Source organism: Populus nigra, chromosome 5 (assembly GCF_951802175.1).
Source record: "Populus nigra chromosome 5, ddPopNigr1.1, whole genome shotgun sequence".
NCBI classification, from domain to species: Eukaryota; Viridiplantae; Streptophyta; class Magnoliopsida; order Malpighiales; family Salicaceae; genus Populus; species Populus nigra.
This window is the reverse complement of record NC_084856.1, coordinates 15165602-15187786: the sequence shown is the minus strand read 5'-3', so window position 1 is coordinate 15187786 and position 22185 is coordinate 15165602. Positions and strand designations below refer to the sequence as shown.

Sequence of the window (22185 nt, the reverse complement as noted above, 5' to 3'; positions counted from 1 at the left end):
TTATTCAAATAAACATGTTGTTAGTAATAAATTCATTGTGCCACCAAAATAAAAAAATACATATATAAGAATTTTTTTTTTTACAAGATAAATGCATTTTTTTCTCATAATTTAAATCATTATATTTTATAAATATTTATTTTAATTACGGTAATAAAATGTTTTGTTTTAAAATGGCTTGACAGTATCGTGTGGGCAAATACGACTGGCAATAAACTAAAAAAGATGTGTTTTCACTGTAGCAATACATTAAACTATTCATCCCATTGTTCTTAGCCATTTTTGTTTTTGGTCCTTGAAATTTTTCTCTTTTTGCATGCTCTTTCTTAGCCAAAATCCACCCAAACATCCAGTAGAAACAACCTGTCAGGGAAAGAGGGAACATTGAAGAATCAAATCTTACCTTTGGCTTCAATCCCATCACCATTTATCCACTTCCCAATCCTTCTGTAAGAGATTAAAAATGCTAGAGCATATATATCAAAAGGAAAAATCAAGGAAAGTCCCAGGGCAATGCAAACAATCCTCTGGTTTTCTTGTTGTTGGTAGTAGTTGCATTAGGGCAATCTGATTTTCAGAAACGGAGTTGGGATTATTTGTTAGAGATAGCCAAAAATAATATAATAAAATATAATATTTGTTTTAATTTATTGTACATGAGTCGTAAAAAAAAACCTGCATGATTTAGTTTTATTCAAATAACTTATTACAAACATATAATAATCTTTGTATAAGGTAAAAAGGTTTGGAGCAATACCAAATTGAGTCAAAGTAATGAAGTTAATTTCATCTTCATGATGTATCCATCACTTTAATGTTGTTGGTCTTTATACCTATCAAATATAAACATACAAAGTATATAAGAAACATTAGCTAAAGCGAAACATTATTTATGTTTGATAGACTTTGAAATAAAGTAAAAAATAAGAAAGAATGATTCTTACATCTTTATTTTAATTGTGCTCGTCGTTCTTTCATAGAATAGAAATCATCTATTATCATATCAATTATGAATCTTTCAACAATTTCTTTTTCTATCTAGAAAATCAAATAATTTGCAAGAAAATCATTCTCCATCCGATTACGAAGTCTTGTTTTAACAATCTTTATCGCTGGGAAAGCTCGTTCAATAGTTGCTGTCAAAACAGGAAGAGTCAAAATAAGTCGAATCAACCTGTCAACTAGTGGATAAATTGTTGATTTTTCTGTTTCAACCAATCCTTGACATAAATCAGCAATCGATGACATGCTCTTTAACTTTGGATGATTGGGTACATCAAGCTCATAATACTGCAACTGAAGTCTTAAATGAATTTTTTCTTGGTCAGAAAAATTTTGAGGATAGAACTTGTCAACAAGTAAGCATATATCTTCAACATTGAATAATTTATAGCTATTTCTAGGGGATCTAAAGCTATGCTCAACTTAAGAAGCTCGATCGCATGCTCATTGAATCTATTATTTAGCTCTTGCAATTGTTGATCAATGATAGCTGTAAATATATAAACTCGGTAGTGATGTTCAACTGTTACTAATTTTTGTTTACGGTGAGATCTTCCCACACTAGAAAAACAAGCATCCATATCAGGAACTTCAATGTTTTGATGCTTACAAAATGATGTCACTTCTTCGAAAAGAGTTTTCCAACCATCATCTCTTAACTTCTGAATTAAAGTCTTTGTGGTAGTCACCAAATGCATAGCATTTAAAATGTCTTGAGATTTTTGTTGTAGGGCTTGACAAAGCATATCAGTAATTCCCATAACATCCTACATTATATGTAAGATGAATGCAAAATCAAATGACATTAGCAACTTAAATGAAAAAGTTGCATCACCACGTTGAGAATAAGTAGATCCATCTAAAGCAATGTTTTCAAGAACCAAGCAAGTTGCCCCATATATTTTTATCAAACTGCAAATTGATTTGAAGTGCGAACTTCATCTACTATCTACAGGTCGTTGCAAACCACCTACTTGATTAACTCTTTTACCCGTTTCAATCTCACCAATATCAACTAAATGTTCAATTGTAGTTGCTTGGAAAGCCCGTAATTCATCATTACGTTTACAAGAAGCACTAACAATGTTAATAATAAAAATAAAATTCTGAAAGAAAGTGTGAACATTAGATATTTCTCTAGCTGCAGCAATAAGAGCTAATTGTAATTGATGAGCTAAGCAATGTACATAATATGCATAAGGGCAATTATTAATGAATAAAGCTTGCAAACCATTCCACTCTCCACGCATATTACTAGCACCATCATACCCTTGACCCCTAATATTTTGAACATCGAGATTGTGATGAGATAAAACACATGAAATCTCTTCCTTAAGAGTTCAACAATAGTATCTTTGACATGAACTATATCCAAAAATCATTCTTGTATAAATCCATTTCTATCAACAAATCTAATAACAAGGGCCATTTGCTCTCTTCTAGATTCATCTCGAGCTTTATCAACAATTTAACAAAATCTTGCATCACCAATCTCATGACGAATTGAAGACTGAACATTTCTAGCAAAGACATGTAAAATTTCTTTTTGAATTTGATTTGAGGTGTATTTAGCATTTTGTGGAGCATTACCCAAAATAAGAGCACTTACTTGTTCATTATATGACGCTAAAAGTTCCATCATTTCAAGAAAATTACCTCGGTTTTTTTTATTCTGGACATTCATCATGCCCTCTAAAAGCACATGCTTGAAATGTGAGCCAACGAATAATATCTATTGAAGCTTTAATACGCAATCGATTATTCTGAATTTCTTGAGTAGTTTGCCTCTTAACTACCTTATCAATATGACATGACTGGTTTTTCAAATTTTCCAAGTACTTGGTAGTAAATCTATGAGCTGAATTTGGATATTTTTTCATATGAGTAAAAAAAGCACACTGTTTCCCATTATTAACTTTCTTCCAACAATTAAATCCTTTAACAGTAAATATGTCTGATCCTGGCTTTCCAGATGGTTTACTTGGAAATAAATAGCAAGGGAAACAAAATGCAGTATTTTTCTCTGAATATTCAAGCCACAGATAACTTTTGAACCAATGAGACTGAAATCGACGAGGATGTTTTTTACCAGTCAGCAGATATTCAGACATTAAAGGTTGATATGGCCCCAAATTAATGTATGCCATTCGAATTTCATCTTGTTGATTAACCGAGTATTTTCAAATTTGAGGACGATTGCTTGGATCTCTAATTAAATGAGCAATGTCGATTCTAGTAAGAGGCTGCTCACTAATCAGTGCAAGTTTTTTGTAAACTGAAGCACATTGAGGCTGCTCAACCATAACTTCAACATTACTTGGAGTTGGTTTACTAGGCTGTGAGTTATCAATATTTTTTTTTTAAAAAATCAATTCTTTTTATTTTGCTCATGGTTTAACCTAAAATCAAAATATGTATCATGAGAAAAAATTGATAATTTTGGTGGCTCTGCTAAAAATAAAACATAAAAAAATACATGCATAATCAAAACAAACCAATAAAATATATCTAATTAATTAGAAAAAAAATCACTATAACAAGAATTCAAAAAACAATTGTTAGAACTAACAAATTTGAAAAAAAAAGCAAAAATTATAAAATTATAAAATAATCTCATCAAATTCTTAATAAATATCTCAAATAAAAATAAAAATATATTTTAAATTTAAATTATTAATATTAAATTACCTTATTTTGTTTACGGGAAGATAAATTAAATAACTGTGCTTCAATCTTTCTGCATATAAATTATGTTTGTTTTCTGCATCTTTATTCCTGTTTTTTTTTTTATCGGCTGCGTTGCAACTTACAAGTATTTATATTAGGGTGGCACTTTAAAGCCTATAGGCAGAGAAAAGATCAAGAAAGACATTAATCATTTTATATTTTTTTCTTTCCACGTAGGCACTTTGTAGCCTATTACTTGTAATTCTTTGGAAAAGCCGGATTCTGTGTGTCTTCAAGCTTTCATTCCTCAATCCACACCGACTGATTTTGGAGCTCAAGAAGGGTGACCCATATGGGAAAGTTTTTTGATTCATGGGAGAGGATGTCTTGGTTCATCAGTTGCTTTACTGGTTAACCAAGCCGACGTTGGATCTTTGGTCCAATATTGGAAAGTGAATGGTGAAAAGATGGTTGATGTACAAGATTCTTTCCGGCGATGGCACACCCATTTATCTACTCCTATTCTAAGTGATTGAAGAGGCCCAGTTGAAGAGGTCATGGGTTTGATGACTGCTTTCCAAAATTCTAAATAATTGAACAAAAAAAATTAGGGTTTTTTTTTTTTTTGAAAGTTTCAATTTTGGGACGAAAACAACATCGTTGATGAATTAGAAGTGTTACCCCTTTTTGTTTGAAATGCAATCCCGGCTTTTCCTTTGACACCCAGATGCTTTCAAGTTGTGACCATATATTTTGATGATATATTGTCTAGTTTCACGAGGACATTTTTGTTTCTAGCTAGTCATATGTTGCTACAAGCGCTGTCAACCTACCAAACATCATGATAAGCTGACAATAGTGCACTCATACAGAAGTAAAATACCTGGCCTCCTTCTTGACTTTCAGCAGCGTACGTAGTTCCTTTTATCATTTGCATCATCTTTATACCAGAAATCTCTGTGAATGGTTGGGATTTTTTGCATCTAAACCATCACTCCATTGCTGCATTCCCTTTTCTCTTACAACTTCGGAATTGTAAATTTTTGTTGAAGTTCCTCTGCTAGAAAGTTGTTCTTACTCTTTGATTTCTTATGCTGCCTCCTCCATCTTGCTCCAGCTTTGGGTTTTTTGTTTTCCGACATTAACCTTCGAATCAAAGGCTTGATCTATGTTTTGAGTAGCAAATCTACTTGATCTTTTTTCACGGGCTTTGAGAATTCCCATTAGGTCATCTGAAGCGAGCATTGATAAATCTTTTGACTCTTTAATGATGGAGAAAAACACGCTCAAACTTGATTGCCAAGCTTCTCAAGACTTTTTCAACGATTTTCTTGTCTTCAATGGCATCTCCGTAGCCTCTGTTTTGATTAATAACTGAAAATAATCTTGTAAGGAATTCTTGCACCTGTTCGGTGTCTTAATTACATAGCTATCGAAACCTCGTCATAAGTTTGCAGCATGATGGAGATTTTCTTATCACAGACTCTGAATTGTTTTTGCAGTATTTCCATTCATTTTTTTGAAGTATATGCACTTGCATTCTTGGAAGAATGCCTTTATTAACTCTTTGTTGAATGAATGCCAATGCTTTTGCATCTTTCATTTTCTTTTCCTTGTACTCCTTGTTTAGAACTATCCATGTTGCTTGCTCATCTAGACTAGCTATTGTCAAGTCCTATAAATCTTGGGAGTTAATATTTTCATCCTTAAAATGCTCCATAATCTATATTTTCTCCAAACAAGATTGGAATCCTTTGTTGGGAGAAATTAAAAGCTACATCATTGTTGTCTAAGGCCAATATTGTTGTGGCTCTTTGTTAAGGGGTTTTTTTGGTTTCAAGGTTAGGAAATATTTAGAACAAGGATAAGGCTTTAGGATCGGTATTTGTCCGATACCTCTGGTGGGAATTTTGGAGTGTTAGCTCCGGTCCCAATGATTTACCGCTGATGGAAATTTGGTGCACTGTGAATATTTATGGTTTAGGAGGTTAAATAAATTTAAGCATAACAATAACAAGAGAGATGAAGGAAGCACTATCCATATGCTGAAGAGTATATAAAAAATTATTTTAATATGCTGATTTTAAAAATAATTAAAAAAAATATTTTGATATATTTCTAAATAAAAAGAACTTCAAAAAGCAACCACAACCACACTTTCAAATATACCCTTAATAAAATATTTTAGAATAATTAGTCCGACATGGAGAAGAATTGGTAAATAAGGTTTTTCTATGAAAGCCCTCACTACTATTTATCATTGTAATATGTGGTGGTCTTATGTTAATCGCATCTTATCAATGTCGTCTGCAAGAAAATGCTTTACTCTTGGTATTTTGTTTAGTTGTATAGATATATAGTTGTCGTACCCTCTCGAGAGCTCGACGTCGAGGCGACCCTTCCTAGTAGCAGGGATTGATGTCGGGGTCTTTGTTTGGTGAAAAAAAGAAGTCGCCACCTAATATTATGGTTACTAGGAAACCTAACTGGTCTTTCAGAGATTCTAAGGCAAGGGACTGGTTGCATAAAGGGAAGGTTTTAGCACCCCTAGTACGCCCTACCTAAGGTAAGCTGCTTGGTGTTTGGTTTGCCTATAATTGCTATGGTGTTGATGTTCTCTAATCCCATCAGTTTCCTAGGATAAGTCTACTATGATGAACGAACTTGAGTTCAAAGTCTATAGGAAAGAACCCTTGGCCAATACAGATCATACCTTTAGATATGTCTATAGAGTGCCAAGGAGAAACGGTGCAAATCTCTTGAAGTCTATGCTTGATTTGAAATAAATTTAGAATTTATGAATTTAGAGACATCTGAGATAGAAATTTGAGGAGATTCAATGAGCTTAAGAGCTCATTTTTCCCTTAGTATTTCAAGTGTTTCGCGACTCGTAAATCGTAGGGAAGAGAAACAAAAAAAACTAAGTTAGAAATCTAAAGAAATTCAAGGTGCTTTAAAAGCCCATTTTTGCCTTAGTATTTCATATTTCCATGATTCATAAATTGTGGAATCAAAATTTTGAAATGTCCCCAATTATAATTGAGGCTTCTTTTAAATATGCACAATTAAATTATTCTAAATAATATTTTAGGCATAAATATGCCCTTCTGTTAAAAATAAACAAGTTGTATTCCTATTAACAATATTTTGAACATTTACCTTTCATAGGTTTATTTGCCCTTATATTATTAAGGGATAATGACTTGTTATTCCTAGAAAAAAATATTTTTTGATATTTACCACTTTGGGTTTCTTTATCCGGATATTAACATTGAGCAATGGTGAATTATTCCCAATAACATTTTGAATATTAACCCCTTTGAGGTTTATTTATCCAAACATTTGTAGTGAATAATAACAAATTATTCCTAATAATATTTTGGATATCAACCCCCTTTTAGGATTTCTTTATCCAAACATTAATAGTGAATAAAGATGAATTCTCAAAAATAAGATTTTTATATTTTTGGAATATTGGCCAATACCCTTTGGAATTTACAAACATGTTGTAAAATCCAAGATGCAAGAAAATAATTTTTTGTGTTTAAGAAATCCATGCTAAAACACATTTTTTTTTAAACCTCGAATATTTGCTTTTCTGAAAAAAAAAAGTAATTTAAAAATATGTTAGGGTATTAGCCGTATGCAACACGCCAAAAACATTTTTATATTTTGATTAAAAAACACTATTCATCACAACAATTAAATACAAACATCACAGCCGAAGTTAGCAAAATATCATAAGAACAAGTTGTCACATGGGGTTTGAACTCAAAAAAACAATGATTAATCGTTGTTATCCTAAAAAGTAACATTTTGCATTTAGGTGTAGTGGTAGTAACATTTTGAACTCCAAAATTCCACAAAGATTAGTAGCAGAACTCCAAACTACAAAAGTAACATTTTGAACTCAACATCTTATGCTAGTTTCGGTGCCCCACAACCCATCCTCTGTTATCCTAAATCTTGAACGCTGTCGTGCTCATGAAAGGCAAGAAACTTGCGGGGCCTAGTACTTTTATTCTATGCATTAGAAACCAATGGCCAGCTATCTTGTTAAAAAAACGTGATCTGAGAGTCTGTAAAGAAAAACAAAACCCCGCCTGAAAAGGAAACCTCCCTCATGCCCTTTTATTTTCTCCTCCCCAAAACTTCCCTTACGTTATATACTTCCTTCTCTGCCCAAAGCTTTGTTTAGAAACAAAACTGCTCCCCCTGCGACATTCTGCAGCATTTGCTCGCAGAACCAAGAAAATGGGGCGCAAGCCGCCGAGCTATCTTCTCCTTACTTTACCTTTGACCCCCAAAGGAAACCTTCCTATTCTTGTCGTTTGGAGTTTTTTTCAAAAAAAGAACTCTTTAGAGCTTGTTAAACTCCTTTTTGGTAAGGTAGGATAGATTGCAGTCGAGCTCTTCTCTCTTTTGTTATTTCCTCCCTCTGTCTTCTCTATTGCGTTTTTTCCTTCTCCATGTTCACCCTCTGCATTTCCCTTACTCTCTTTGTTTTCTCTTCCTCCTCCCCACATAAAAACTACGCTTCTAAAACCACCACCATTCCTATGCTACATTCCCCGGCAAGGAGACACTTGACCAGAGGGAGGAAGAGGCAATGAAGACCATAAATGCTCACGGTCTCTCACAGAAATAAACTAAGAAAGGAGCATGCAGCTTTAATGTAAACAGTAACCTAACTAAAGATCATGGAAGTATCAGTGGGCAAGCACAAAACCTTCTGTCCAAGCCAAGAAAAAAATTGGACGTTTAGAGCAAAGTGGGGAACAGATTTTGGAAAATAAACAAGCAAAAGACACCAAGTTTCACTACAGCAGAAACTGGCAGCTATATCTGAGGATGCTGCTGGGCCATAAACTCACGGTCCCTCATAGTAATAAACCAGCAAAAAAAAGCATACAGCCTTAACGTAAGATCAAGAGAAAAACGCAGCTGCAACGATACAAGTAATCCAAACTATAAAGCCGCAATGATAGTGGGCAAGCACAATCATAACACAACATCTAGAACAAAAACCATAAAAACAGGTTTTAGGAAAGAACCACACAACAAAATGCCAAGCTTAAATATAGCAAAGAAGAAAAAGACTAGAAACCATACCTGCGGATGCTGCTGGTTCGAATGAGGTGCAGACAGGGGTGAAAACCGCTGCTTTTCTGCCTTTGAAACTTAAAGAAAGCCTTCCTCTTTTTGCCGTTAAGAGTTTCTAGAAAACCCGTAGGTTTGATGAACTCTTTTTGACAATGTAGGATAGACTGGAGATGATGTTCCCTCTCGTTCTCTTTGTTTCTTTCTGTGCTAGCTCTCCCTGTTCTTTTCTTTTTTTCCTTTGTGTTTAAACTCTCCCTGTCTCCTCTCTTTTCTCTTCTCCCCCCTCTCTTTTTTTCTGTCTGTGTTTCCTTCTCCGTCTCCCTCTCCTCCCTCTGTTTTCTCTTTTTTCTCTTTGTATTTAAACTCCCTCTGTTTTCTCTTTTTTCTCTTTGTATTTAAACTCTCTCTGTTTCCCTCCCCTTTTCTCTTTTTCTCTTTGTTTTTTTTTCTTCCTCTCCTCCCCTCCTTTTTTACAAAGCAGTCTGTTATATATGCAAGAACTGAAGACCACCCTCACATTCTCTCATCTCCACCGTATGTCTTAGGGAAACAATCCTAGCCCTTAGATGATGATGAGGCTCCTCTTTGCATCTTCTTTCACAGCTGGCTCAGTCAGGTGCAACGGTTTCCCTTGTGAAATCTTGACTGGCAGCTAAGGACATGGCGTGAAGAGGTGTGCTGTCTTGCACACGCCAGGTTGCAGGGGATACAAGGACGGGAGATTTCAAAAACTAGTAGGAAACGGTTGCAGAGGAGGGAAGGGAATGCAGACGGGGTACAATACCATGCTAATTGTATTTTCAGGATGGGGTTGTTCTCATGCGGCACCGTTTAGCTAAAGAAGTGAAAAAAAAAAGAAAAAAAGAAAAAAAAGAGACAGAGACGGTGTCGTTTAGAAAGGCAGCAGAAATGCAATCCATCGTGACAGAATTTCTGTCATTTTCTAATCATATCCTTGTTTTTTCTATTTCTTCCCAAAACCCAGCCAAGCTCTTCCAATCTTTATCTGCAATTAACTCCCTTATTTCAGTTTTTTCAATCCAGTCCTGCAAACTTGGGGGGCAAAAAACCTTTTTGCGCAAAATTTTTACGGCAGGATTTTCACTTTCTCAGTAGATATTCAAACATGAATATCTTAAGCTTCTGATATCGAAATCAAGCGATTCAAAAACCAAAATTCATCTATGTGTATAGGACTACAACTTTCACGACGGATTCAAGGTGAGATAAAATCGTTTTACAGAACAGAAACGGGCAGCAATCTGGTTAGTAAAAAAAGGTCTTCTTTAGCACGTATGGCTTAAAAAATAGGTAACAACAATAGTAATTGGGTTTTTAGTTGATAATTTATATTCAAGTTGTTTGGGTTTTATTAATATATTTATTTGTAGAAAATTACTAAAGAAAAATCATGATATGTTTACATCATTATTAAGTTCTATCAACTTAAAAGTTTTTAGTTAATAATTAAGCAAGCTATGATGAAGTTGTGATGATTAACTTGGAAGTAGCTACAACATCTTAAGGTTTTTTTTTTAATGATTGTATTGAGGTTTACTAAATTAATTTGCTTATGATGTATATAATTTAATTGCAATTATTTTATCAATGTAATGACGCTTGTATGGAGATTATTTTTATGATTTAACTGAAATAAAATAATAAATAGACATTAAAAACAAATTTAATTCTAGGCCCTCAAAAGTAAGTAAGTTTTACTCTTGGTATTTTATTTATTAGTTTTATTGTTAAATAATTAGTAAGTTTTATGCATGATGCGACCTCTACCCACTAGAAGGTTAGAATTTACTACTAAGTTGGCATTGATTAATTTAAATAAAGTATATGGTTCAGAGCATTAAAGTCTTTTCTTGGTTATTGCAACCTTTTCTACTGCTTTTATTATTGTGTCTAGTATTCTATTGTTATGTGGTTATAATTTTGCAAATTGAAAGGAAAATATCTATTTTGCATGGATGAACTACCTATCCTCAATTAAGAATCAAGTAATACTTAAGAGAAGACTGATTATGAGCGGTGAGAATGATTTAATCTCTTAAGTTTAATGCTTATAAAGTCTTGTATAAATAAAAATATTAGGGGTTATATCCCTCAATGCTCTAAGGCAAAAGTTTTTCTGAAGGCCGTACATGAACAATTTGTTCATTCTATTAAGGCATTAACCAACATCTTAATGAAGAGATTTTCATATATTTTATTTGGCTATTCTAAAAATGTGCGTGGACACATTATGGAAATCAAGGACGCTACAACTCAATTGAAGTCCTTAGAGGTTGGGATTTATGAGTCATTCTTGATTCATTTTATTTTAAACTCTTTCTATGTGGATTATGATCCGTTTAATATTTTGTATAACACATAAAAGAAAAAATTGTTGGTTAATGAATTATTGACCATGTGTGTTTAAGAAGAATGGAGGTTGAAACTTCAAAAACCTGAAAGTGCTCATTTGGTTTCTTATGTTAAGAAAAATGTAAAAAAGAGTAAAATAACCCTTAGAGTAAAGAAACATAGAAATATACCAATAAAACATGTTAATAATAACAAATATTTCTTCTGCAAGAAATGGGGATATGTTAAGAAAGATTGTTTTAAGTATCATAAATGACCCATAAAAAAAGGTAAACTTATCTTTTTAGCATGTTATGAATCTTTTTTCATTAGTAATACATGATAGATTGATTCTAGTTTTACAATTCATATTATTAATACTATGCAGGCTGGAAATAAAGGAGGTATTTATTCAAGAAACCAGATGCTCTCTAAAGTTAAAGTTGTGTAAATTTTTAGATCTGTTTTAAAATCTAAACATATTTTAGATTTGAAAAATGTCTTTTATGTTGCATTATTTCTAGAAATTAAATTTTAGTTTCTAGACTCTCTAATGTTGGTTATGGATTTATTTTTTTATGAGAATATTTTTAGTATTTTGAAAATAAAGTTTCTATTGGCGGTGAAACATTAATTGATGATTTATATAGAATTGATCTATATCCTACTTTTAAGCTCAACTATTTACCAATGCGTATTGATTTTGGTACTAAAAAGAGCAAAATTTATGAGAATTCCTCTAAGTTATGGCATAAAAGATTAGGTCACATATCAATTGAAATAATTAAAATATTAGTGAATGATAAGCTTTAAATACTCTTAATTATACTAATTTTAAAACATATATAGATTGCATGAAAGGAAAATAAATTAATAAGCAATCTATACAAATTCCAAAATTAGTAAAATCAAGAGTGTTTAAAAATCCATCATTTACTAATTTTTCAATTTTTTAATTGGAGATGTGACCTAATATCCTAAATCCTTCATTCACTAATCTTTTAATTCCTTAAAAAAGATTAAAGACACAACAACTCCTTCTTTCTCCAAATCGACGCCCTCAACCTATATCTCTCTAAAGCAACCACCAAGCACTTGTTTTCCTTCTTAAAACACTCAAAAATCGAATCTATTTTAGCCTCTAAGCATCATTAGATATTTTTTTGTTCAAAATCCATTATTGTTGCCGCTGTTGTCATTGCCGCACCAACTATTTTTCTAGTTCTACAAGTAAGATAAACATACTTCATTGCTATGAATTTATGTTCGGTTTATTTGAAATGAAATGATTGTTTAGGTTGAAGTCAGTGTTTACGATAAATTTAATGTTTGTTGAATTAATGATAAATTAGTTACGAATACCATCAATTAGGTTTTATTTGATATTGATGAACAAGAAAATAAATCAAGTTAATTATGAATTAATTATATGTTATATTTAATTTTGGATAACTTGTCAAATTATAGATTTTGTGTGAATTGTTGGAATCAACTAATAATGTATTTAACTATGCAATAGAGCATGAATAAAGTATAATTATGATGAATTACACGTTGCATTGAATTGTTGATAAGTTGATTAATTTGGTATTTTATTTGAATTATTTTAATTTTTTACTAATTTAGGTTTGATTTAATACAATTGAGCATGAAAATATTAATTATATTTGGTGTCATGAATTATGTTTAATTTTGTTCAACTATGCTTTTGTGTTAATTTTTGAAAATTTGATTGAATTTACTATAAATTTTGCCAATTAGGATTGAGGTAATATAATTTAATTAAAATTACATTCAATTGACGATAATTCGATTTGTTTTTTTATACATAATATCTTATAACATATTTATGTTAAGTCATTATAATTGCACTATTGTTCCCGGTGTGAATAGTAGTATCACATACAATGACGGAAATAGTTTGTTGTTAAATGTTAATTTAGGTATATCATATACATAAATGAAAAAAAAAACTATTTATCATAGAATTGGATGGGATTACAATGATATTGATGCTGAAATAACTTGAAAGTATCAAATTGATGAATATCAATAGTATTTTGTACTGATTGTGTGTGATGGTTGTTTTAAAATAATGATTAATTAATTCATTCAAAATAATTTAAACATAATAATATTATATTATTATTGAATGTGAATAACCAATTAAAATATATATTTATCATGACTTCTATCGGTCCTTCAAATAGATGGATCCCAACTTGAACTCCTACGTTGTGTACTTCCATTAGATAATAAAATAGATGTATTGAAGAAATCCCACTTAAGCACTCAAGAAACTCAAGAGTTCTGATTTTTCCCCTCTTGATTTTCTCATGTTGATATAATGAGTATATAATTGGCCCAAAGAAATAATCATGTTGTCTAATTGTTCAAGATAATTGAGGCTCATCTTGATCAATCTCATTAATCTAAGACATTTGGATTTATCATAATTAATCAAAAAAATTAAATTGAAACAAAAGTTACAAAACTCTGATAGTTTCCGGCCCATTTATGTTTGTAATAGTTTGGGCTATCCCAAAAAAAAAAAAACCAATATTTGCACCAGCCGGGAATCGAACCCGGGTCTGTACCGTGGCAGGGTACTATTCTACCACTAGACCACTGGTGCCTGATGCTAGAACGTCTCACATAATAATATAAATAGTATAATATGTTTTCCCACCTTTCAAGTTTATGTGGTGTGTGTTTAGTGGTTAATGCAGCTGATTTAAAACAGGATGATGAAAATTAGAGTGAATAACAGACATGCATGTGCTTCCTCTCGTAAGAAAGTGGAATAAAGGAAGGTATTTGAAAAAATGCAATGGTTATGGTGTCTTGGGAAAAACAGGTTTACTTCTTATTATACCCTACAAATCGTGGGGAACCTGACATAAGTTTTCAGTTCTCATATGGTGGGTGCTGGGCCACATCATAGAATGTGGACGTGGGAGGGAGAAGAAAAATCCTACGATGGCTTTAATGTAGTCACGTGTCTCCACTCTTCACCCTAGATTAGCGTGGACCATGTTGCATATGCCTGAATCAATTTCTATTCTTTTTTGTTACTGTTCTTCTTTTTTGTCGGGGAAAAAACCTAGTCTGTGGACTCCAATCCGCAAAATATCAAGTTAGAATTTCTGTGGCTACATTGGAAATGAACCAAATGGTTCGTAAGAGATGAGGAGAGTGGAGCCAGCAACTAGCATTTGACAATCATATGACTGAAAGGCTATTTTCAAGAAAGGTTTGGAAGATAAAAAAAATAAAAATAATTCGTATTCTATTAACACTCAATGTTGTCTCATTCAATTTATAAGAGGATATGGTCATTTAGCTTTTGCTTTAAAAGGAAATGTAAAGTAGGAGGAGATCAAGGTAAGAGACTTCATAAATAAATACAAAATTTTCCAATTAATATGGAACTTGAAAAAAGTTTAAACACCACAACAGAGTAAAAAATGAAAGAAGAAAAAGAAAATCTTGAGACTATACTAGATGCGTTTGCAAGGTGGAAGTGGAGGTCCACACAAACCAGGATTATTCTTGAATGCAGATGCAGGGATAATGGCTTTGTGAGGAGGAATCCTGCCTCTTAGTTTGTTGCTAGACACATCAAATTGTTTTAGCTCCTTCAAATTTAGCACAATCTCTGGAATAGCACCAGTCAGCTTATTTTTTGAAAGTAAAATTGTGGACAATTCTTTGGCATCACCAAGCTCCACTGGTATCGTCCCAGACAACCCAGTATTCACTAGCTTCAAGACCTGCAATTCTCTCAGTTTCCCAACTGACTTTGGTAGTGGTCCTCTAAATGTGTTGTCTGATAGAATCAATGAACGAATAGAAGCCATTGCTGGTCTCTCTCCTATGTCATCATCAACTGGACCAGTGAACATATTGATGGAAAGATCAATGGAATTAAAATGACCTAGCGGGTCTTGGGCTTCTTTAGAGAATATTACATTTAAGCGGCCACTGAACTTGTTGGAATGAATATCAAGATCCATCAGAAGTGAAAGGTTCTTGAATTCAACTGGGATGGACGAGTGAAAGCCATTATTTGATAAGTTGAGAAATGAAAGACGGGTCATGTTACCAATCCACCGCGGTAGCTTTCCTGTTAATGCATTGCTTGACAAGTCAAGTTGTGATATTGATGACGAAGATAGCCAGTGAGGAAGCTCCCCTTCAATCCCAGTCTTTGCCAACATAAGATGGAAAACTCTTAATTCCTGGAACCAGTCTGGTATTCTAACTAATCCCAAGGGATTATATGAAAGATCTAAGGCCTGTAAGCTCTTCAACTTAGCTAGCTGAGGAGGAAGCTGGCCGGAGAGCCGGTTTCTTGATAAATCAAGTGTTTGAAGGTTAAGCAAATTTACAAAACTTGAAGGGATCTTTCCTGTAAAATAGTTGTTAGAGAAAAATATATCAGTAAGAGTTGTTAAACGACCCACAGTTGCAGGTAGTTTTCCAGTGAGCTTGTTGTTCTCAAGGATTAGTCTTTGAATCTTCGAGAGCAGGCCAATTGATGGTGGTAAGCTGCCTGATAACTTGTTTTCTGATAAACGACAGAATATCATAGAACTAAGTCCAGATATCGAAGATGGTATCCTTCCTGTGAGGTGATTTTGATTGACATAGAGCAGTTCCAAAGCAGCAAGTCCACCAATGGAGTGCGGGATGCTTCCAGCTATCTGATTCTCAGATAGATCAAGATATTTGAGATTCTTAAGATTTCCAATGCTTGTGGGAATGCTACCAGTAAAGTTGTTTTCATGTAGATCAAGCTTAGTTACCATAACCAACTTACCAATTGTAGGAGGAATAGGCCCTGACAAAGCATTTCCTGATAAACCAAGTTCCGAGACAGAAGTCCAGGATTTCATAACAGATGGAGGAACAATACCAGATAAAAAATTGTCACTAAGATATATCTTTTTCAGCTGAGAGAAGTACCTTAATGTAATTGGTATTGATCCAGTGAGCTTGTTTGTATCAAGAAAGAGATGTGTAAGCTTCGACAACTTGCCAAGTTCTTGTGGTATTGGTCCCTTCAAGTCCTTGAGATTACTCAGGTCTAGAAGTTGAAGACTGGACAAGTTTCCCAAAGAAGGAGACAGAGTTCCTGACATGTATGTGTCTTCGATGAAGTCATTATTGTCTGAAACAAGACCAGGACGAGACACATTGACCACTCTGCCTGAGGCATCACAGGCCACTCCTTCCCAAGAAGTGCAGCAATCAGAGGAAACTGTCCAAGAAAGCAACAGTTTTGACGGGTCATCTGTGATTTTGTGTTTGAAATCAAGTAATGCTTCTTTATCAACTGGGTGGCATGCCTTGGAAGGGGCTAATGTAGAAAAGATGAAAAGGAGCAGAAGTGAGAAGGTTTTGGTGTGCCATGAAATCTCCATTGACAGTTTTGAATCTGTAGCTGTGAGGATCGAGGATCTCTTGCTATTTTAGTAGTGAGGAGAAGAGGTGGTCAGTAGTTCTGTAATGCCCTTGTGGTCAATTTACTTAAAGAGGGAAGTGCAAGGTTGTGCAGAGTTGAAAACAGCCATTCTCCTGTGATTGGGCTGAGTTAATTAGGCCTCAAAGTCAAGATTATGCTATTTTAGTAGCATCCTGTCAGTGTGCTGTAGTAACTAAGATACATGAATGCTATGGTGATTCATCCAAACAAATGGCACACAGCACTTCCAGTTCTTAACCAGTAAATAAAATAATTGTGCCTCAGTTTCTATTGTCGACTGTTAAGAGCTTTCTTTCATTTGTCAAGCTTCCAGCTAGCCAATTTCAAAAAAGACCACTCATTTTGAGTGATTTTCTAGGCTCAAAAGACAGGCTTTCTTTTAGATCAACTATTAGGCACGTGAATCTGTGTTTGTCTTATTATCAAGCCTGTTCAATTTGGCTGTATATCAAAAGCACTTGAACTTTTCATGATGTCCTATAACATGGCTCAAAACACAATGTTTATATATATATATATATATATATATATATATATATATATATATATAGCTATATAGCATAAAGTCATACAATCAGATTACTTGCAGAAGACCTAACAGCATAATTACCAAATTGTTTATGCATAACCCATGATTTAAGGACGTATGTTTCCATATATAATCCTTAGAAAAGAAGCTAAAGAATGTTCATACCATGGATAAGATGATTTTCACGAGTCTTGAGTGATTTTCATTAGCGAATTCCAGATTTGCAGAAGGTGGGAAGAGACCAGGACGGTCCATGACCGAAACGGTAAACATGGGGGCTGAAGTTTAAGATGGAATAGGCTAAGAACCATCTTGTGGATGAATATTCGTTTCCATGATGATAAATCCTTGTGGAGTTGGGAGAGATTAATTTACTGGTCCAGTGTTAGAAGCTTCATCGTCAAAGTATTTATTTAACTTAATTGAACCCCTTCACATCTTGCGGGGATAGCTCAGTTGGGAGAGCGTCAGACTGAAGATCTGAAGGTCGCGTGTTCGATCCACGCTCACCGCAATTTTCATCTTTTTTGTTTTTGTTTTTGTTTTTTTGTAATTCAAGGAAATAGGCTCTTAATAGCCCGATGGGCGATAAAACTCTTTGAAGCCAACAACCATTGGTCCATTACTCACTCGATCCTTAAGGTACGAAGGCCGAAAGGGGAAAAACCAAAGTTTGTTAGTTTTTTTACCCTTTTGTTTTATTAATGAATGCAGATTGAAAAAGTAAAAGAAGAAAAGGGGTGAGATTCCTTTAAAGCAATGTTTGTTTCTTGGAATTCATTTTTCGAAAATTATTTTCTAAACTTTCTTGTGTTTGTTTGCTATTAGGAAAGTTGGTCAACGGAAAACACTTTCTGGTTAACGGAAACACTTTTCGGTCAACGGAAAATATTTTCCAGTCAAAGAAAAATTTGGTTTGGTTTCTAGGAAAGTGTTTTCTTTTTTGGCTGTGTTTGTTTTCCGGAAAGTGGTTTTCGGGAAACCACTTTCCAAACTTTCATGTGTTTGTTTGCCATTAGAAAAGTTGGTCAACGGAAAACACTTTCCAGTCAAAGGAAAATTTGGCTTGGTTTTCAGGAAAGTGTTTTCCTGCAAAATTTAGGCGGGAAACACTTTCCAAAAGTTGTGAAAAAATTAGAAATGTCATTATTTGCTGATTATATCAAATTTGATCTTCAAACTTTTGATTGCTATATATAATTTGTTTTGAACATTTATTTTTCAATTTCATCTCTTAAAATTTAATTTTTATATTAATTTTGGTCGTTATTTTTATAATTGCTATTTGCTTTTTCCTTATCATTTTTTTATTGAAATTTTTTATCTATCAAATTTGGTCCTCATTCTTTTGATTTTTACTTGTTTTATTTGAAATAATTTATGAAATGTTAATTATTATTATTTTAATTTCTTCACCTTTCATTTTTTTTAATTTTTTAGATTTGATCTCTATTATTTTGATTATTATTTATTTTATTTGAGATAATTTAACGCTATTTTTTCTTTCATTTCCAATAAAATGTTGTGATGAAAACCAAGCTTTCCAAATAAGAGTGTGATAAAAGAGAAGCATAAAAATTATATTTAAAAAGCTTGGTTGAAATCACAATGTCAAATAGAGCATTCAAAAAATGCAAGTGGACTTACATGCCCAAACAAAACTTTATGCGTGTATGCCCTAAGTCCCATAAATCTGTCAAGGAAAGGGTACCCAAAAAAGGTGTTTTTTTAGTAGTAAAAAGATATAATAACATAACACCATGCAAAAAATATATAGAAAAATAACAAAGTTTATAGAATACTCTTTTAAATTGCATATTTGATAAACACAACATTTAATAAGGAGAGAGGGGAGAGAGAAAAAAAGAAAAAAAATCTTGAAGTCATACGGAAACTTCGATGACGACATCACCAGTACTGTTAAAAAGATCTTAACGAGACGAATCCATCAAACACAAAAAAGATCATTAACGGTGATCGGAGTGGGTCACACGAGTGGCCTAAAGGCAAGTGAACTTTGATACATTTGACAGATTCATGTGACTCATTTCATTCACCATTTGTTGTTGAATTTGTCTCCTCAAAATCTTTCAAAAGATACATGTAGAGTCATTATTGAAGTTTCAATATAACTCCGAGATCATTTTATTTTTTAAAACATTTCTCTCTCTCCTCTCTCTTTGCAAATTACAATAAAGAGATATAAAAGAAAAACAAAACTAAGAAGGTTATTCAAAGATACATCGAAGCTCCGTTGATGACATTACATGTACCATTGAAAAAATTTCGATGAGATAAATTTAACGACACCAAAGAAGATCACAAAATGGTAAACAAAGTAGGTCACATGAGTTATCCAAAAATGTCAAGGCTCACTTGCTTATGGGCTGCTCGTGTAACCCACTCCAATTATCGTTGATGATCTTTCTTAGTGTCGTTGGATTCGTCTCATCAAGATATTTCTAATGGTATTAATAATGTTATCATCAAAGTTTCGATGCAACTCTAGATTCTCTCTCTCCAACTCTTTTGTGTTTATCAAATTTGTAATTTAAAAGAGTGACAAATAATATTTGTGATTCATGAATTGTTAATATCATTTGGGATTTTTTTAAATTGTGTTGATTTTTTAAACATATTTTTTATTATTTTATTTTATTTTAATGTGTTGGAGTACAAAAATACTAAAAATAATAATTGTGGCACCGGATTCTCCCTCTTGTCAAAAATAAAAATAAAAAATCCATTTCATCATTACCACGCTATCAGCATGAACACCAAGCAAATCATACATACATTAACTAACAACTACCAACAATCCAAAGACCCAAATCAAATAATTATTATTATCAACAAAAAACTAACATAGTTACATTGCATTGCATTCATGGGATCAAAGGGCTAAAACTCTTACATTCGATTTGTGACTTTTGATCACCACCTCGACAAAAAAAGAAACTAACTGGACAACGGTACAAACAATTATCATTCAATCTTACATCAGCAAAACCTGGTTGGAGCTCCATTAAAGGACCCGGTATAGGTCCATATAAGTAATTCCCTCCTAAAAAAAGCCTATCGAATGGAGACAATTCGGATCCGGGTAAAACCGTTTTTATTGCAAATTGGGTCGGTATCATTCCTGAAAATTTGTTGTTTTCAAGGGATAAAGCTGAGAGCTTTGGCATTGAAGCCATGAAAGAAGGCAAAAAACCTCTGAGTTCATTATTGCTTAAATCAATGGCTACCAGTGCACTTTGGAGAGTTGTGGTTAATGGGAATTGGGGGGATTGTACGGACGTGAAGAAATTGAATGAGAGGGTGAGTTGTTGAAGTGAAGGGTGAGTGAAGAGAGGTAAAGGGACTGAGTCACTGAGGTTATTGTGGCTCAAATCAAGTACTTGTAAAAAAGCCAAGCTTCTAAAGCTTTGAGGGTCTAATTTGCCTCGTAAGCCATTGTTTCTCATTGACAGTTGAACTAAAGATGCTGGTAATGCTAATGGGACATCACCTGATATGGCATTGTCACTTGCATCAAAATACTTGAGATTTTTAAGTGGACCCAACTCGGGAAACTCACCAATTAGCTTGTTTGATTGAATCTCGAGCCTTTTTAAACTAGCAAGACCACTGAAACTTGCAGGAATATTGCCTTGAAGGTTGTTGTTGTCCAAATACAGCTCTTCCAGGCTACATAGTGAGCCAATCGAGTTGGGTATCTCACCATAGAACAAGTTTCTCGACAGACCGAGTCGCCTCAGTTGAGTCAAGTTGGATAACGACTCAGGAATTTGGCCATAGAAGTAATTATTTGAAAGGTCGAGTGTTTGCAAATAAGGGAGGTTCCAAGTAATGGAAGAGAGAGTACCCGAGTAACCCGCCTGGTCAAGGCTGAGCTCAGTGACTCTGCTTGAACCAGACACTACAATGTCACACCTGAACCCACAAGTGAATTTCTCACTGAATAAATTATCACATGGATCAACAGTGAAGTCCCATGCGCTCAAGCAAGAGCCTGGACTCACCGAGTTTGGGTCCACCGCGGTCTTAACCTCCTTCAAAACCTCTAAATCGCCCCAATATGTCTTCGACTCTACTTCCTCCAACAGCCTAGTGACTGAGATCAGCAGAACCAGAGAAAATAAAGAAAAACTGAGGGTGCCCATTTGTTGGTTTTTTCGCTACAAGTGGATGTGTGAACTGAAAATTTGAAACTTGAAGATAGCCAGATAAGGAGATAACTGTGGGGGCGGGGAGGGGGGGGGGGATGTATGAGAGTTAATCGAGGCCGTTCAGTGACAGAATCAGGACAGAGAGAAGGCAAGAAAGAAACTGCTTGTGAGAGAGAGGGACTCTCTTGCCACCTTTGGGATGAGTTATCTTCTTTTTGTTAGTGACTTCACGGGGTGCTTGTCAGAGCCCTTTTTAATTGTTTCCTTTGTAGAAGATGGTTATATTATCGTATGTGAATGAGTGTTGGAAGCTATGAAGGACACTCCTGTTCGTTCATGTAATGACGTGTCTTCTCCTAAATTGACTTGTCCCAGCTTGAGCTCTGTTGGTTCTTGACATCACATCATCATCATCATCATCATCATCCATGACTTCTTCAAGATAACGCAGTAAATAAAAATGAGGGAACAAAGGGAAGAAAACGGTAAATTAAGAAGATGCTTGTAAAATTGTTGAAGTCATTTGAAGTAGGGTGATAGGATCAGTATTTTTGCTTTTTTTTACCTGGATTCTCTTTTCTAAATTTGAGTTAAATTCATGTGCATGAAAAGTTTTTCATGAGTTGAGTAGATAGATGCTGTACAGTACAGAATTAGGTGTCGATAAAATAGTAGGAAGGGTTGGTTTGGTTAAAAATATATATTTTTTAATTTTTAAAAAATTATTTTTACTATTAAAATATCAAAATAATCTAAAATTATTAGTTTTTTTTTTTTAAAAAAATTTAAAGATACACGGTTCCAACGCCCTTCTGCTTCACTTTTTAATTCCCATGTCACATGGGCGACCTTGTTGCTGTTGATAGCAGAGG

The 22185-nt window shown here is 33.7% G+C and overlaps 2 protein-coding genes and 2 non-coding genes across 4 annotated transcripts; 1 reads left to right on the top strand and 3 right to left on the bottom strand.

The window, feature by feature from the left end:
• Positions 1–13688: 13688 nt before the first annotated feature.
• TRNAG-GCC (transfer RNA glycine (anticodon GCC)) lies at positions 13689–13759 on the bottom strand. The gene has a single exon. It is a non-coding gene; the product is annotated as a tRNA-Gly (tRNA).
• Positions 13760–14521: 762 nt separating this feature from the next.
• LOC133693800 (probable leucine-rich repeat receptor-like protein kinase At1g35710) lies at positions 14522–17460 on the bottom strand. Its single transcript, XM_062115121.1, has 2 exons — positions 17307–17460; positions 14522–16704 (listed from the first exon to the last, which is right to left on the bottom strand). The coding sequence occupies exon 2, from the start codon at positions 16548–16550 to the stop codon at positions 14625–14627; it is 1926 nt and encodes a 641-aa protein (XP_061971105.1). The 5' UTR covers positions 16551–16704; positions 17307–17460; the 3' UTR covers positions 14522–14624.
• A 122-nt stretch (positions 17461–17582) lies between these two features.
• Positions 17583–17655, top strand: TRNAF-GAA (transfer RNA phenylalanine (anticodon GAA)). The gene has a single exon. It is a non-coding gene; the product is annotated as a tRNA-Phe (tRNA).
• A 2310-nt stretch (positions 17656–19965) lies between these two features.
• LOC133694005 (putative leucine-rich repeat receptor-like serine/threonine-protein kinase At2g24130) lies at positions 19966–21574 on the bottom strand. The gene has a single exon (XM_062115409.1). The coding sequence runs from the start codon at positions 21305–21307 to the stop codon at positions 20027–20029; it is 1281 nt and encodes a 426-aa protein (XP_061971393.1). The 5' UTR covers positions 21308–21574; the 3' UTR covers positions 19966–20026.
• Positions 21575–22185: the final 611 nt, after the last annotated feature.

What these genes read in the sequence shown, in the direction of transcription:
- LOC133693800 (XM_062115121.1), bottom strand. Translation starts at nt 16,550, where the DNA reads ATGGAGATTTCATGGCACACCAAAACCTTCTCACTTCTGCTCCTTTTC.
- LOC133694005 (XM_062115409.1), bottom strand. Translation starts at nt 21,307, where the DNA reads ATGGGCACCCTCAGTTTTTCTTTATTTTCTCTGGTTCTGCTGATCTCA.